The sequence below is a fragment of the Oryctolagus cuniculus genome, chromosome X (genome assembly GCF_964237555.1).
Source record: "Oryctolagus cuniculus chromosome X, mOryCun1.1, whole genome shotgun sequence".
Taxonomy (NCBI): Eukaryota; Metazoa; Chordata; class Mammalia; order Lagomorpha; family Leporidae; genus Oryctolagus; species Oryctolagus cuniculus.
Genome location: NC_091453.1, coordinates 70,496,755 through 70,512,956, shown reverse-complemented (window position 1 = coordinate 70,512,956; position 16,202 = coordinate 70,496,755). Strand labels below are relative to the sequence as shown.

At 39.6% G+C, this 16,202-nt stretch overlaps 1 protein-coding gene across 1 annotated transcript; it reads left to right on the top strand.

The window, feature by feature from the left end:
* Window positions 1-2,784: 2,784 nt before the first annotated feature.
* Window positions 2,785-15,802, top strand: TBX22 (T-box transcription factor 22). Its single transcript, XM_002720231.4, has 8 exons — window positions 2,785-3,301; window positions 3,893-4,073; window positions 4,929-5,030; window positions 6,374-6,548; window positions 7,450-7,614; window positions 7,980-8,044; window positions 8,391-8,476; window positions 10,779-15,802. The coding sequence occupies exons 1-8, from the start codon at window positions 3,127-3,129 to the stop codon at window positions 11,390-11,392; spliced, it is 1,563 nt and encodes a 520-aa protein (XP_002720277.1). The 5' UTR covers window positions 2,785-3,126; the 3' UTR covers window positions 11,393-15,802.
* The last annotated feature ends 400 nt before the right edge of the window (window positions 15,803-16,202 follow it).

Below are 16,202 nucleotides of genomic sequence, written 5' to 3'. Positions count from 1 at the left end.
ATCCATGCTTACGTTTCACAAAATGCAGTACTTTTCAGGGCCTGGTTTATAATGTGTATGAGTTAATACACGTACCTATTTATGGTCATTAATAAAAAATATTTAGAGTTTCATTAGAGATACAAACTACTTTCTGTATCCTTAAAACAGACTCAGGTTTCATATTCAGTAAGTGCTCTAATAAACCATGTATCTCTTAAGGTACATCAGTCTCCTATGTATCCCCATAGATGATGAACAGGTTTGATTTGTGTTAATAACAAATTTATTTTTTTCCTTGTAGTAATGAATTCTCACTGTGTTCCCAGTTGTTAGTTTTGGGGGCAATTCTAAACCAACATTTTACTCTAAGGATTTTCCTTTTGTTAATTTTTTAAAGACATTTCCTTCTAATCTGGGCACTTGTAGTTCCCAGCGCCTCTCTCCACATGGTCCACTACCTCTCCTTGCGTGGAAAAGTCTCTTCTAAAACTTTATTGGTGTTACTGAATGAAACAGAAAAACTACTCAAAAGAGATTTCCAGGTGTGGAGAATGAATTGCTGGCATAATTGTCAGGCCCCAGTACCTGTCAGCCTAGTGCTTCAGCAGCTGAACAGATTGCAAAGCTGATTCTGGGATTTGCATTTTTTTTCTCTCAGATACAAGTTAACAAAAAATAACTATACCTTAGTCCCAACACACATGAGGAAGAAATGAGACATTATGAGAAATATAATGAAATAAGAATGGGAAAAGTTTAGATTACAAAGAGAAGTCCTGGATGACTAAATTTCATGGATGTAATAAGTATTAAAGAATACTTTTTCTTCAAAGAAAGAAACTTACATCCCAAGATATACTATTGCCTTGTTTTTTTAAAAAAAAATCACATCCTATAGTACCAGAAAGGACATTGCAGTAAACATGTTTTACCTTACTTTTCCAGAAATAGGTTTTTATTTTTAAAGCTCATCAAGAAAAAACTTTCCTAGTTATACAAGGTAATGCCCTGTCTTATAACAATAAAGTGAGCCAGAGTTCAAAGGCAAGAAAAGGCCCATATTACAAAACACCAGTGAAAATGCTACATGGTGATTACCACTTTAAAATTAAGAAATAAACTCCTGACTTTTCTGCTTCTGAGCTGTGTCTTTAGCTATAAACTTATGCAATGGATTTTTTAAAAAGTAATCTGAGTAACAGAGAATGGATAAATACCTCTCCCCACCCTCTTGATGACTCCAGAAAGATACAAATGCCCATGAACATGTGGCAAAGATGACAGCCAGACCTGCTATTTTCCGGGCTTAAGTACCTTTGTATGCTGGAATTGGCTATGGCTACCGAGATTCACTCTGTTCTTCTAGGATAGTGATAGTGTCTTTCCCAGCTCTGCATGGTGACAGTATATAATTAATTAATGGGTCAAAGCATTCAGCAGCATTCAAACTGTAACTAACCCTTTGTCATGCTATCTGAGAACAGTGGAGCACTTAAAACCATACCCAATTGCCAGAAGGTGTCCTGTCCATAGCTAAATGTCCCACCACCACTACCATTCCCACTGCAATCACAGGGAAAATCTTAGCAGGGCACACTTGTACCTAAGTAGCTGAAATTAAAAGGTCACACAAGTCTCTTACCCTCAAACTGCACTACTGGGGTCCTTTAAGTTAATTCAAGTTCTATTGCATTTTAAGTGGAGTTAACTTGACTTTAAATGACTTTTGAACAATTGCATCAGCAGAAAACAGTAGAATTTTTTTTGGATATGTACAAATATTTTTTCGTACAGATGTAATCTGTATAAAAGTCCTGAAGCACCTGGTTTTTTTATTTCTGATGGAAAGTGGATGACCAACTCACAGGCACACAAGCAGGCATTGCACATCTGCATACAGAAACATGCTACTGGGATGCAGTCACCAAATCTCTTCCTGAAACAAAGAACATTTTCATCCATTTTAGAAAAAATAAAAAGCCCAAGAAGATACTTCGTGAGACACTGGAATCAATTATTTAATCGCAACATTTTGAGGTGCGCACATCCTTGGGAGCAAAAGCCCTGTTGTTGCCCTAATCTCGGATGGTGGCCCTAAAGCCCCTAGGCTGTGTGTGTGCTGATCAAGTTGTGTGAGAAAAGGCTATGAGTGGAAATTATTGGGCTCAGGCAGAGTAGGAGCTTGAAGGCCCCGGCTTGCTCTGATCTTTGACAGTGGAAGCCTCCTGCCTGCCCCTGCCTGCGTCCCCCTACCAGGAGAGAGAGGACAGACTGGCACAATCATCCACCCAGTTTCAGATGCTGACTGCAGAGCCCAGCAACACACAAAGCTTGCACTTCTCTTCCTTTCCCCGGCGCCTTCACTGGAGAGCAAAAGTCCCCAGTACACTTCTCTGGATCTCGTTAAATAATATTTGCACTTTTGTTGGAAAAGTGGCCCCTCGTGGGCAATTATTTCTCGTGTCTTTGAGTTTTACAATTTAATGTAAAACAGTAACCTTGTGTCTTCCTCTCCTCTGCCCCCCCCCAGCCCAACTGAAGCCCCTTTCCCACCAACCCCAGCCCCTCCTCCCTGTCAGACTCTGAAGTGTCACTCACAGTTTTTTTTTTTTTTCTTTATGCTTCCAAGAGTTTCCAAAACAAACAGTGGAGGCTGCGACCGGCGGGTATTCACTCAGTCGGATGCAACAGTATCTCCCAATCCGAGCAGCCTGAGCGGCCATTGGCGGCAGGTCCGCTCCCTAAAAGGCCCCGCGCTTGCCAATCTCTGTTCTCTGCCAGGTCCTGGAATGCCTGAATCCGGGACTGATGGTCCGCACATGTCCACTGGGAGGGAGGAGACCGCAAAAGGCAGGGAGACTAGACTCCGGAGGACTTAGAGTCCAGTTTAATCTCTCTCTCCTTTCATTTTGTTTATTCAAAGAAAAACTACATGTATATATAAAAAAATCACACACACACACACACACGCGGAGAATTTTTTTTCTTTGAATATAGATCCAGAACTTGTTTTTCCGGATTTGGAGGTTTTTTCTGCTTTCCCTCGCTCGGCTATCCTTTGCGTTCTTGCTCTCTCCCCGCTCCCTCCTTAACCCAACTCAGGTTGAAACTTCGTGGCGCGCGTTCCCTTCACCCCCTTCAGGGATGGCTCTGAGCTCTCGCGCACACGCCTTCTCGGTGGAAGCTTTGGTGGGGAGAACCAGCAAAAGAAAACTGCAAGATCCAAGAGCGAAGGCGCAGTCTGAGTTACAGGAGAAAGAGGGCAGAGAGGAACAGGAGGAGAGAAGGAGCGGCGCTGCAAGGAAGAGCGAGCAACCCGGTGAGTAGCCCCATTCAACCCCGAAACCCTAAACCTGCCGTCCATGCCGAGTTGGACCTGCATCTCTCCACCTGGCTCTGGGTGCTGCAGTAAGGCGGCAAGCCCTACTCACGGACGTTCTGGCCCAATCGGACAGCTGCGCTGGGGGCTGTGAGACATCTCTGGCACTTGGCAGAAACTTTCAGAGCTACCTGGGGCGCCTTTGCGGTGATTGGGAGGGTACTCGTTCCTGTGAAGAATTGCGGTTTACCGACCCCCTCAAAGCTCTGAGAGCCAGAGGGTGACTGTTCCTCCTGATAGAAAGCAGCACTCTTCCCCAGATCCTGAGGGGATCCTGTCTCGGATACGAACCGGCTCCAGGAGAGCGAAGACGGGCAAAACCAAAGGGTCTCGCCGTTCACAGGGCGCGACCTGGCCCCCCACCCCCAACGAGAGACCACAGAGGGGGTTGTGGGGAGCTGGGGGATTCCCCCGACCAGGGTTCCTGGGGAGGGAACTAGGTTTGCCTACTCCAAGAGAGGCACCATCTAGAAGGGAGTGCGCGTGACCTTCGAAGCTCTGTCAAACCCTGGGCATCTCTGTGTCTAACAGAAAAGCGACCCAAGACAGAACCCTCAACTACCCTCTCTGGCTGCGGCGGCGGCGGTGGCGACGGCAACAGCCGCGACAGTCTAGAGGAGAAAGATGTTATCCACGTGGAACTTCAAGGATCCGAGCTGTGGAAGCGATTCCATGACATTGGAACTGAGATGATCATTACCAAGGCTGGCAGGTTCGGTTCCGCTCAAGTTGTTCTTAAGGGTCACACATCATTCGCGCTTAATGTGAGGCTTTAGTAAGATGTGGAGTCACTGGTTTCAGGCTCTGATACCCCTCCCCCCTCCAATTCCCTGGCAGACACTAGAAAGCCACTGCCCCCTCCATTGATCAAGCTAGGTTGTACTTGGCCCCACTAAGTGGCTCAGTTTTCCTTTCTTGTACACCTTGACTCCAAGAACTGACTCCTCCAGCTCTGACTTGGGTTGCATATGACAAAACTCAGATCTTCCCAGGCAGGTGCCAGATGCCTTCCCCACATCTTAGGCTGTATTCAGATCTTTCAGTTACAGCCTCACAGATATCAGTGGACAGCATCTTCTCATCCAGGCTCCCAGCCCACTGCCCCTGTCCCTGTCCCAGGCCACTTTACGGTGGCCCTTTCCTAAGGCAACCTTATGGATGAAGCAGCCCCGTCAGAGCAGCAGGGGGATTTTTTTTTTTTTTTTTTTTTGGAATCTTCCTAATTTCAGCCTTTCCAAATCTGCCTCACAGAAAATACCTCTGAAAATTCGAAGGAGAGGCAGAGATTTTTCTCTCCCATTTTCTCTTCTGCAGCTTTTTATTATGATGGTGGAGGTGGAGGGAGGTGGACACAATCTATGACATATTTTTCTTCAGTCAGAAATCGTGGACTTTTTCAATCAAGCCTACGAAAATCTGTCCTTATGTAGCAAGAACCTGTCATGAAGTGGAAAGGGTATTGTGACTCCCTTCTCTGTTCACTGGAGTCAGCATTTATCTACCACCCCTTCCCCTTCCAAACATGTCCAAAAAGCTCCTGGGTTAGCCTTTATTTTCTTTGCCACAGACGGATGTTCCCCTCAGTTCGAGTCAAGGTGAAAGGACTGGACCCAGGAAAGCAGTACTACGTGGCCATCGATGTGGTACCGGTGGATTCCAAACGCTATAGGTAATTGGGCCCACAGGAGGACCTAGCGGGAGACAGGCAACCCCATCTTGAGCCTTGCAACGAGAGTATTTTGAAAACTCTAACAGGAGGGTTGGGGGTTTGTTGTCCCTGGGCTTTGGGAGTGGAATCTTCTCACTGAAATCAGGATTTAGAGTGAGAGAAGGGCAGATTTGTTAGTCACTCCCTGCCCCCACCCACCCATTCCTAGGCCTTGGGCGGCAATTGGTGTTTTAATGTACCCGGGAAGGGCGGGGGTCTCTGAAAACAAAGTGGGCTCTAGCGGCCAAAGGGAAGTCGGAGGAGGGGGGAGGGAGATGTTGGAGGCTCGAGGTGGGTTCCGACTTTGAGGATGCTCTGGTTCTGAATTGCCTGACTCTGGCAGCAGGCACCTGAAGCAATGCCTTGGTTATTAACCCTCGCTCGTCTCGTGGGTCTGTTAGAACGCTGGGCGGGTCTCTCCTCCTTTCTCTAGCCTTTCGTCTGAAGCGGTAGTGAGGCCTGAGGGTGTAAGCCTTTGATTTAGAGCAGAGTGAAACTACCCGAGTTATTCTAAAACCAAGAGGTCCGTCCTTCCAGACTTAGCAACCTAGAGGCTCCAGGGGGCTGCGCTCTGCCTTAAAACTCTGAGTTAGGGGAGTGTGCAGGAGCAAGCCACACTAGGACTGTGGATGTGGCACTCCGTGGTGAGTGCCTGGCCCTCCAAAGAGACAGCCTGTCTCACTGCCAGCGCTGGTTTTCACGGCAAAGGAGGAAGCGCAGCTCACCAGCCTGCTGGGGCCCTGGCTTGGAAACAAGCAGTGCTTTTCGCACTGCAGCTGCTTTGAGAATACCGCGCACAGCTGAGAGGTTCGGATTGGAAACTGAAAATCAGCCCTGGCGCAGCATGGGGCGGGATTCCCGAGGGTTTTCTGATGCGAAGACATTTTGACAAAAGGGCTTCAAAACGTCTGGTGACAGTAGGCTAGACGGACATCCTCCTCGCCGGTTTTCTTCCCCGACTCTTCTTTTCCGACGCTCGTGGAGTTTTCCTGCGTCTCTGCGCGGTAAAATGGGTCGGATCCATTCTCTTGCAGATTCTTTGAGGAAATACAAACCAGACTCGGAAATCCCATGAAATTTTACTCGCCCTGGCACTTCATTGTATTTTGATAACTTATGCTTATCTACAGTTTGTTTTCTGCCCTTGGATGCTCCTTGAAAATCAAGTTGGTTCTTCTGCTACTTGCCTTTCGGATCCGTGGGCTAATCTTGAGCCAAATTTTTAGAACCAAAACCCAACTACCTGCTTCTCTTACTCCTTGCTTTGGCCCACTGTGCCTAGCACCACACTCCATGCCTTTCAGGTACGTGTATCACAGCTCACAGTGGATGGTAGCTGGGAATACAGACCACTCGTGCATCACTCCCAGATTCTATGTCCACCCGGACTCGCCCTGCTCGGGAGAGACCTGGATGCGGCAGATCATCAGCTTCGACCGTGTGAAACTCACCAACAATGAGATGGACGACAAAGGCCATGTAAGTGAGCACGATCTATCGTTTTCCCTGAGGAGGGAGGTGCCAAGCTCCTTCCTGACAGCACCCTGGAGAAGTAGGTTTCTCCGAAATGCACATCTTGTACCCTATAGTGCCTGTCCAAGTAGTGGGTATGTGAGTAAAATAGCCACTTGAGGGCTCCTGAAACGTTTGACCTTTCAGAGTTGTGGAGGTTAGGGATGGTCAGCCTCAGGAGTTTTAGGATCCAAAGAAATCCTTTTAAGCCAAAATATCTGGTCAGGGAGAGTGTCAGGGAATGCATTCCCAGGGCTCTCAAACACCTTGGCTTCCTGGGGACACACTGGGGACTTTGATTTTCCTTCTAGTAGTTCGCACTGCTATCATGTGCGCACCTTCAGTGTGGTGTGATGTGGTGCCAGTATGGAAGCATGGAATCCCAGAACACAGTCTAGAAATCTCCCCCACAACCCACCCCCATGGAAGGCCTTTTCAGGTCCAGTGATCTGGTCCTTCAACCTTCTTCCTGGGTGTGCTTCTTCCTCTGCCAGCCCCCAAAGGAGAGAGGGGGCTCTAGGGATTAGGAGATGGAGTTACCTATCATTTACTGCCCCGGAAATCTGCAGCAAGCAATGACATTAAGGTGACAGTTCTATGTCCCATGATCACCCACGGAGGGAAACACAAAAGGGTCCCCATCTGGAAATACAACCATTCCTGGAAGAAACAGCAGAAGTTCCTTGCTGGGGAAACGCTTCGCCTCTGTTGGGGGCCAAATAGCACAACAAAGGTCCTCTTGAGTGTCTTCCGGGGCCTCCCCAGTTTAGCTTCACATTTGTCTAGCACTGGGGATTGTCTGAGAGGGGGAAAGTGTTAGGAAGGGGAAGTTAGTTTTTCTGGCAGCATTTGATTATTTCTCCTCCAGATCATTCTGCAGTCCATGCATAAGTACAAACCCCGTGTGCACGTGATGGAGCAAGACAGCAGGGTTGACCTGTCCCGGATTCAGTCTCTGCCTGCTGAAGGGATCAAAACGTTCTCCTTTAAAGAAACGGAATTCACTACAGTGACAGCTTACCAGAACCAGCAGGTAAACCTGGCCAGGACTCAGGGCAGTGGGAATGGCCCCCAGAGGAACTTTGAGATGGAGGCAAGCTTCACTCTATGGACTACATTTTTGAAAATTTAAAAGATTCATAGCTCTCTTGCACTGCCATTAAGTCACGTTTGCTAATAAATTGTGTGGATCTGATGTTAGAAAGGAAAGCACAGCAAAGCGAGCAAAGAGAAAACAGTCTAATCATTCCAAATATGACTTATCAATATGATTACGTTTATTCAAGGTGCCGCATTACAGGTTGCAAAGTCTTTGGTGGTTACTGTAACAATTATAAGCAATAGTGACAGTCTTGTTACTAAGAACACTGTATCTTTCTCTCCCTTTTGAATCCATAGATTACCAAACTGAAAATAGACAGGAATCCTTTTGCTAAAGGATTTAGAGATCCTGGAAGAAACAGGTAAGCAACCTAACAATCACACCTGCTATTTATGTACACTTTTTCACAAGTATTAAAGATAAGGAAACTGACTCTAAGTTCTGCAATTAGTAGGTGTTAGGGTAAGAACCAGATGTTTTGTCTCTAAAATCTTACCTTTTCTCACACTCTCTCCTACCCACTTTTAAGGTACTGCTTATTCTAGAACTCTGGGTTTGACTGAATTTTTTTCAAAATTCTAGATATAAAAGAAATATTTCAGATTATCATTCATAGAAGATGTTAGAAAATCACTCAGAAGTTCATGTAAATCATTACTTTTGGGAATTGCATTCTGAAGTTGCTGAAAGTTGAATTTCTTTTTTAGGGGTGTATTGGATGGGCTTTTAGAAACCTACCCATGGAGGCCTTCTCTCACTCTGGATTTTAAAACCTTTGGTGCAGATACACAAAGTAAGATAACTTGTAAATTTTCTACATATTAAGGGCATAAAAACAGCCAGAAACCTGAACCAAATACTTCACAAGGGGATAAATACAACCCAGAAAATGTGTGTTTACAAACAAGCGGATGTATATGTACCTGGATAAGGAGATAAGATATAAAAAGGGCAAGAAGTTGTTATGAAGGAAGAGGGTAGAGCTGTGATAATGGGGACTTACTGACATCTGTCTCCTCAAGTTATCTTATACTCTGAAAATACTAGATAACATTCGGATCTCCGAGAACATCTCTCTGTCTCATACTCAAGATCTGCCTGTGGTGCATTTTTGGCCTCATTTGTAAATATGTTAGCTATTAAAATGAATATTTTGTATTTTATTAGAAACTTGAAGCATAAGTTACAGTGATTTCTATTAAATTACACTGTCCCTTAGGTATAATTTTTCTTTTTTTGACAGTGGGGAAGTAAATGCTGCAAATAATACTAAGATCACTATTAATTTCATTAACATAAGCTTTTCAAATATTTACAAGATATTTGTTCCCAGGACCTTATATGACTACATGATAATAATAATAAGTAGATAATTTGGTGCCTGTGATAGAAAAATAATAGAAGTAAATATCTTCCTTTACTATTATAACTAATAATAAATTGAAGAATTTTTATTTGCCAGCAATATGAATTTTTTTAGCCTTAATTCAAGGTATCATTATAGATCAAACCATCAACATTATAGTTGGGTTGAATTTTACATGATGCCATAAAAATCAATTGAAAGATGAAGAAATCAAATCTAAGCATTTAGTGAGACATTTCACTGTACTACTGTATTGATGTGGTTTAGGGAATTACATATGAAAATATGAACACATATTTTGCAAAATCAATTAACTAATAGCATCTAGACAGCATGCTTTTAAAATATTGAAGCCAAAAATATGCATTAACAAAGGAGAAATGTATAAGATGATCATTAATGTATAATTTAAAATAGTGTTTTAAAAGATGTCCAGTATGCTCTCAAATTTCAAACAAAAGGAGTACCAACTTTTAAAGATTTGTTTATTTGTTTCAAAGTCAGAGTTAGAGGGAGAGAAAGAGAAGGAAAGAGAAAGAGAGAGAGAGAGAGAGAGAGAGAGAGGAAGCTCTTTCATCCACTGATTCAGTCCTCAGATGGCCACGATGGCCAGCACTGGGCCAGGCTGAAGCCAGGACCCAGGAGCTTCATCTGGGTCTGCCAAATGGGGTGAAAACACCTGAGCCATCTTCTGCTGCTTTTCCCAGGCCATTAACAGGGAGATGGCTCGAAAGTGGAGCAGCTGGAACATGAACTATTGCCTATATGAGATGCCAAGGTTGCAAATGGCAGCTTCACCCGCTATGCCACAACGCCGGCCCAGGAGTACCAATTTTTAAAATGTTTGAATGTTTTATTATAAAAGATACTACCAACCTGTTTATAGGAAATAATCTATGTTTACATAAACAAAATAATAAAGAATAAAACAGCAACACCAAAAAAACTTCATTAAATCCAGTCAATAACCAATTGTTTTATTTAATTCAAACATTTACAGAAATAGTTAAGAATCTAGATTTTCCTAGAACTTATAATTACCCCTAGTTTTAGTAGGTTCTAGAAAACCATAAAAGAATTGTATCAGATATCACTGATACAAACTCTTCCATTCACTTCTTGATGTCTCTTAACTTGTAAAATTGTCTCAAACTCTTGATACAGTGTGACATGGAAGTCGCTCCATCCATAATTCTCATATAAGAAAAATTTAAGAATAATGTTTCTAAATGTGCTGTTTTCATTTATACAAGTTTATTTTCATGTACACTGACATTTTATTAAACTGGAACATTCTATAGAATCCAAAACAAGCAATCCATTTGTTCAATCTGTTTAACTACTTTTTTATTTTATAATATTTTAAAGTTTAAAAATATAAAGCTAGTTTGGATTTATAAGATGTAATTGACTCCTGATCTTATAATAATTGGGTTTCTTCTGTAATTCTTTGGTTAAATATGTTTCAAGTGCCTAGTACAGTCTTTGAGCATAGTGAAAGCTCAATACCTGATACATAATAGTCAGGCTAAAAGTAATCATGGTAGTAGCAGAGATGCTCTACTCAACTCTGATTAAAGAAATGAGCACGTCCTTTATCACACTAGCTAAAAGAGCTTTGAAATTGCATGAAATTGCATCTAAAAACGAAACGGGTGGTGATGGATATGATTACTGATCCTACTGGGATACTAAGTTCATTGTTCATTGACTGAACTGTCATTCACAGGTGGAAGCAGTGGCTCATCTCCAGTGACGTCTAGTGGAGGAGCTCCTTCTCCTTTGAACTCCTTACTTTCTCCACCTTGCTCTCCACCAACGTTTCACTTACCTACAAGCTCCCTTGGAATGCCCTGTCCGGAGACATACTTGCACAATATCAACTTGCCCCTTTGCTACAAAATTTGTCCAGCTGATTTTTGGCGACAGCAACCTTTTGTCTTACCTACTTCTGAAAGGCTAGCAAGCAGCAACAGTTCTCACCCTTTAGCCCCACTCATGATGGAAGTGCCCATGTTATCTTCTCTGGGGGTTGTTGGTTCAAAAAGTGGTTCCTCTGAAGACTTCAATGGGCAGTGTCTTCAAACATCTAATTCTGCCAGTCAAATGTTGTATGGATTACAGGCATCTGGAAACATTTTCCCACCCAACTCCATTGCCCGAGAAGCACTCAGTTGCTCTTTCCATCCTCCCTATGGCTTTTATAGGTATAACTTCTCTATGCCATCTAGACTGGTAAATGCTGCCAACCATCTCAAAGTGAATGACAACAGTCAAGTTTCCTTTAGAGAAAGCAAATGTAATCATGCTCATTGGCATTCAACAATTAACCATTGTCTTTAATGGAACAATCAATTTCTAATACAATTACATGTAAGCACATATTTTCTTTATTTGTAGCCAAAGAAAGATAAACTGCTATTGAGCTTAAAAAGCTTCATAACCAGACAGCATTGCTCTGTTAAGTTTTTTAAGTGCCTTATCTAATGTTCACAAGAAGTTGGGTATACACTCAAATGTGACTTGCAGAATCGCTGATTACAGTGGCCTTGGGCTCCAAAATAAGAAACTTGGTAAATATTATTTGATGAGAGAGTCCTCCAGTGAAACTGATGTCGAGTGATGGGCTCTCCAATTATGGTGAGGCCAGTTTACCATACCAACTTTTTTTTTTAGCGTATTGACAATAACCAAGAGACGTATGTCATTCCTATGAAAGCGGTGAAACAATTTCAGTCTCATTAATGAAGATTGGCTTCACTGTGATTATCTATCAGAGTTATTGTAGAAGAAAATTTAATTGCCTTATACATTTATACTTTGCTATTGAAGGAAATACTAATTTCAAGGTACAAATAAGGAAATAAACTTTCTAGAATTATTTTTATTAATCCTTGTAGCCTAAGAACTATTTAATCCTGAAGGAGCACAAAGATCAAAAGAAAAGTAAACTATTCTAAATAAATGTGATCTTTTATTTCCTTTTTCGATGATCATTCCTAGATGAAGCTTATTTACTTCTTTAACAAACTTGATATTTAAAAACAAATTTAAAAAAAAATGATTATAGTTATCCAAAAAGATTAAGAAACTATGGCTTGAAGGAGGAAACTACATTTGAGGCTATAATTATGAAGATAGAATTACATGAGTATAATTTAATTCCACTCTTGTGTATCAATAGCATTAAATTAGACAAGATGAAAGTAGAATAAGTAACACAAAATTCAAAATTTTTCTTTCATGAGATCCTAAAATTCTGAACAGAATTATGAACTACAATCTATATATAAAATCTGTATGTCTTTTACATAAATCAGATTGTAATTTTTTATGCCAGTAACTCTAGCCATTTTATTAATTCAAGGGCCTTAATATCACAATGACATGACTTGACTTTTGACAATTTACCCAAACTGCTAAACTGAGTTTTCAAGATTTTCCTAAATAAATTAGGAAGAACATATAAGTATTATTTATTATGTTCAAATGGTTATTTAATCCAAAATATGCCTTATAAATGTGCCCTGCTATGTATTCATAAAAATTATATGTTCTTCACTCTTGGAAATATGGATATAATAGCACACAGTTTTCAAAATAAGTATTCTAGTTAAGAAGAAGTATTTGTGGCCTATACATAGTAGGGATCTGTTACAAAGGTCTTCAAGGCATAAAATCTGTCTTAATCTAAATTTTTGTTAAAACAGGATTAAAAGCAACAAGCACACTTTATTTTTGTCTACTCCAAAACAGGAAATCTGTAGGCTAACTTCAATCAGTGTAATAATTAGGAAGTTTTTTTTAGCAGAAACTCCCATGTCAGATTATACTGAAACTTACTCCAAGGGCTTAAAAGGAAGAACCTCAGTAATTGATGAGAAAGTATCTAATTGAACAAGTAAGAAAATCTGTTTTTTAAAAGAATTATTTAAGAGAGGCATTAATTTTATAGATAGTACAGAGTACAAATAGCCCATACTTTATGTATCAGATAGATTTGCTGTGTATTTCCCACTTAAAACTGATAATATGGAATTACATTGATAATGGCGATTAATATAAAAAATCAAAGTCTGAATGCTAGAAGTTAGGTATGTATATATCTTAAACTATTTTGTATCATTTTTATAAACTATCATTTCACACATTTAATTGAAAAAGTACCCAATGAAAAGCCTTCACATAAAATTAGGCTTGGAAGAAATTTCAAGAGGTGTAGCAAATAATCCCTGCTTCTGAGAAAGTTATAAATCTGTAGGAATCTGTAAATAACTAATTAATACACATAGTTATATAGTGCCCTTATTTTTTCTGTTTGAAGAAATTCCTACTCCTTAACTCTGCAAAACCCGAGTAACTTGGTAAATTGACTCTCTGGTGGCAGAATAAAAACAAAATGTGATAGAATACTATCACTTTGAACTGAATGAACTAAACATTAGGTTTGATTTAAAAGCCTACAAAAATCAAAAGGTACGTAGACAAGATGTGAAATAGTTAACAAGTGAAAGTGGCCAAATTATACTTAATAGGCCTCTAAATCTACTAATTAAAACCTCTATTTCCATATAGTTTGACCACACATATATGAGTACCCCCTCCCTCTTGAAAGAAAATGTCTTTATTCAGGTAACTGAATTGATAAAGTCTGATTCTTAATCTGACTTGCCCATATGACTTAACCCAAAAGAAATCTAAGGAAAAAGCAAACTTTGCCTCAATTCTGTAAAATTTCTAAAATAAGTCAGAAAACACGTTACCTTATGTTTGCACAATGCTCAATCAAGCTCAGACTTGCAGTCAGATTCCTTGGTCAGGAAGGTAATATTTTGTGAAGCTAAAATTAAGAACTGAAAATTTGAACCTCGTTGTAAAACTCGTGTCTAAGTGGATAGATAGATCTATTAATTACATTTTAAAAAGAGATATATAACTACTGGTAACACAATTTAGGGCATCAAACTCTTTGATACTATTATTTCTTTTCACTATACAAAATAGCTAAGCCATCTGGAGATTACATTTTAAAGTGTGATATAGAACTTCAGGTTTTACATAGTTTTAGAGCCTTCAAACTCATGAATATCACTGTTCCTATTCACTGCACTATGAAAATGAAGAGGTTTACTTTCCCTAAGCTATGAAAATAAAAGTTAAGGATATTTCACTGCTATTAGGCATGATTTCCCCATATGTCTTGGAATGGACATGACTTCATTCTTTTGTGAGGATGAAGCATGTCTGTGGCATGAAAATAAACGAAGAATTAGAATCTGCAAGTGATGAGTCAGTGAATCAGTCTGAACCATCATAGTCCTATGATGCGCTGACAACCTGACAAAGTGCCAACAAAAATAAAGACAAGCATCTGTATCAGACATTGTGGAAGATTTCCTTTTCATTCTCCTAATCATTTATGTTATATACCTTGGAGAAAATCACACTACACATAAAGCAGGTAATATGTACCTTATATGTATTCCTTGTATAATGCTGAGCCAGAACATGACAGAAGTAAATGTTTTTATAAATATTAAAATAACATTTATAAAATTCTACATGCATGCCAATGACAAATTTAGATGCTTTGAGACAGTAGTCATAGTGCGTGTATTCCTTGCTGAATCTCACTAGAAGTCTTTTCCCTATCTGAATGTGCGGTTTGATAAATTGTATATGTCACACTATAATATTAATATACACTGGTACCTCCAAAAGCTCATGGAAAAATTGAATTAAAAGATAGTCTGTTGTGGTGCAAAAAATGGGATTCATGCATAGTTACTTCATAAGACACGCTTTCCATGAACGTTTTGAAGAACTCTCATGTATATGGGAACATATAACACCAGTTGGGTATTAGTTTAATTTTATTCTTAAATAATTTACACTGTGTTGCCTTTCCTCTCTTTGCTTCCTAAAAATAGATGCTACAAACAATGCCTACTCCTTGCATACATATACTATAAATTACATATACTAATGTGGAAAGGTAAATGTGAATATATTTAGGAATGTCTAGTTGCATGTATTGTGGTATGTGAATTGAATTAACTGGTTAGAAGTACAATGTTTTTACACCAATTTAGAGATATGTTGCCATTGTGCTGAAAAATTTTCAATTAGCCAAAATAACAATAATACTCTGGTATACAGCAACAGTTTACCAGTTGATTTCACTGGAATTTAGCATGTTTTTTGGAGCAGTTTCAAACAAACCAAATGCATAGCTTAGGCATTAGTGGCAACTGCTTTGATATAAGTGCCTTGGTATACATATAATCTTCTTAGGTTTGGACTGCAATTAAATGATAATTTGTATTAAAGCTGTACAAATAAACATGGTTTGGATGGCAACATAAAACAGAACAAATAGATACATAGAACATTTGAAACATATCCAATATTAAAACTATTTACATGTGTGGTGCTGGCCAACTTTTGACATGCTGTTTCAATAAAATATTGAGAGGAAAGACTAGTATCATTTCCTTTCAAAGTTTCAAATGTTCATGTTTACAAATTTGTACTGCACATTAATATGTAAACATACATTATGGTAAGCAGATGTACAGAGAATAGTTACAGGATATTTCTATTTAGTTGAAATGCCTATTGGTTTTATTTTTGAAGTACCTAAAAGAGATATACCATTTAATGCTAAATATAATAGAAAACCTTGAAATAACAGTACAGTAAGTTGTATCACTAAAGTTCTTAAACAAATTATCTTATTTGTTATTGTTAAATATGGCAGAATCTTTTTTTGGATTTGTAATAAAGTACAAATGACATTTCAGTTGTAGAAATTTTATAAAGAATTCAGAATATTACTAGAACAAAAAAGGAATAAAATCATGAGTTTATATTGAAAACTGTTTAATATCTTTAAAGGGCTTTTCATTAAGTATATATTTAGTGCATCTTTTATTTTTATGGTAATTGTTTTAAAAATACTGATGCTTTAATAATTTACATTTCTTTAAATTTTGCCTAAAATTGAATTTTCATATAGCTTCTGTGACACAAAGATTTTGTGACCTTCTTACTAATTATACTAATATCTAATCATATTGATCTTCTGCTTTATTGAATCTTGAAAATTTTAGAAAAATTGCTTTCATAGTAACACAAACAAAATAGATTACTC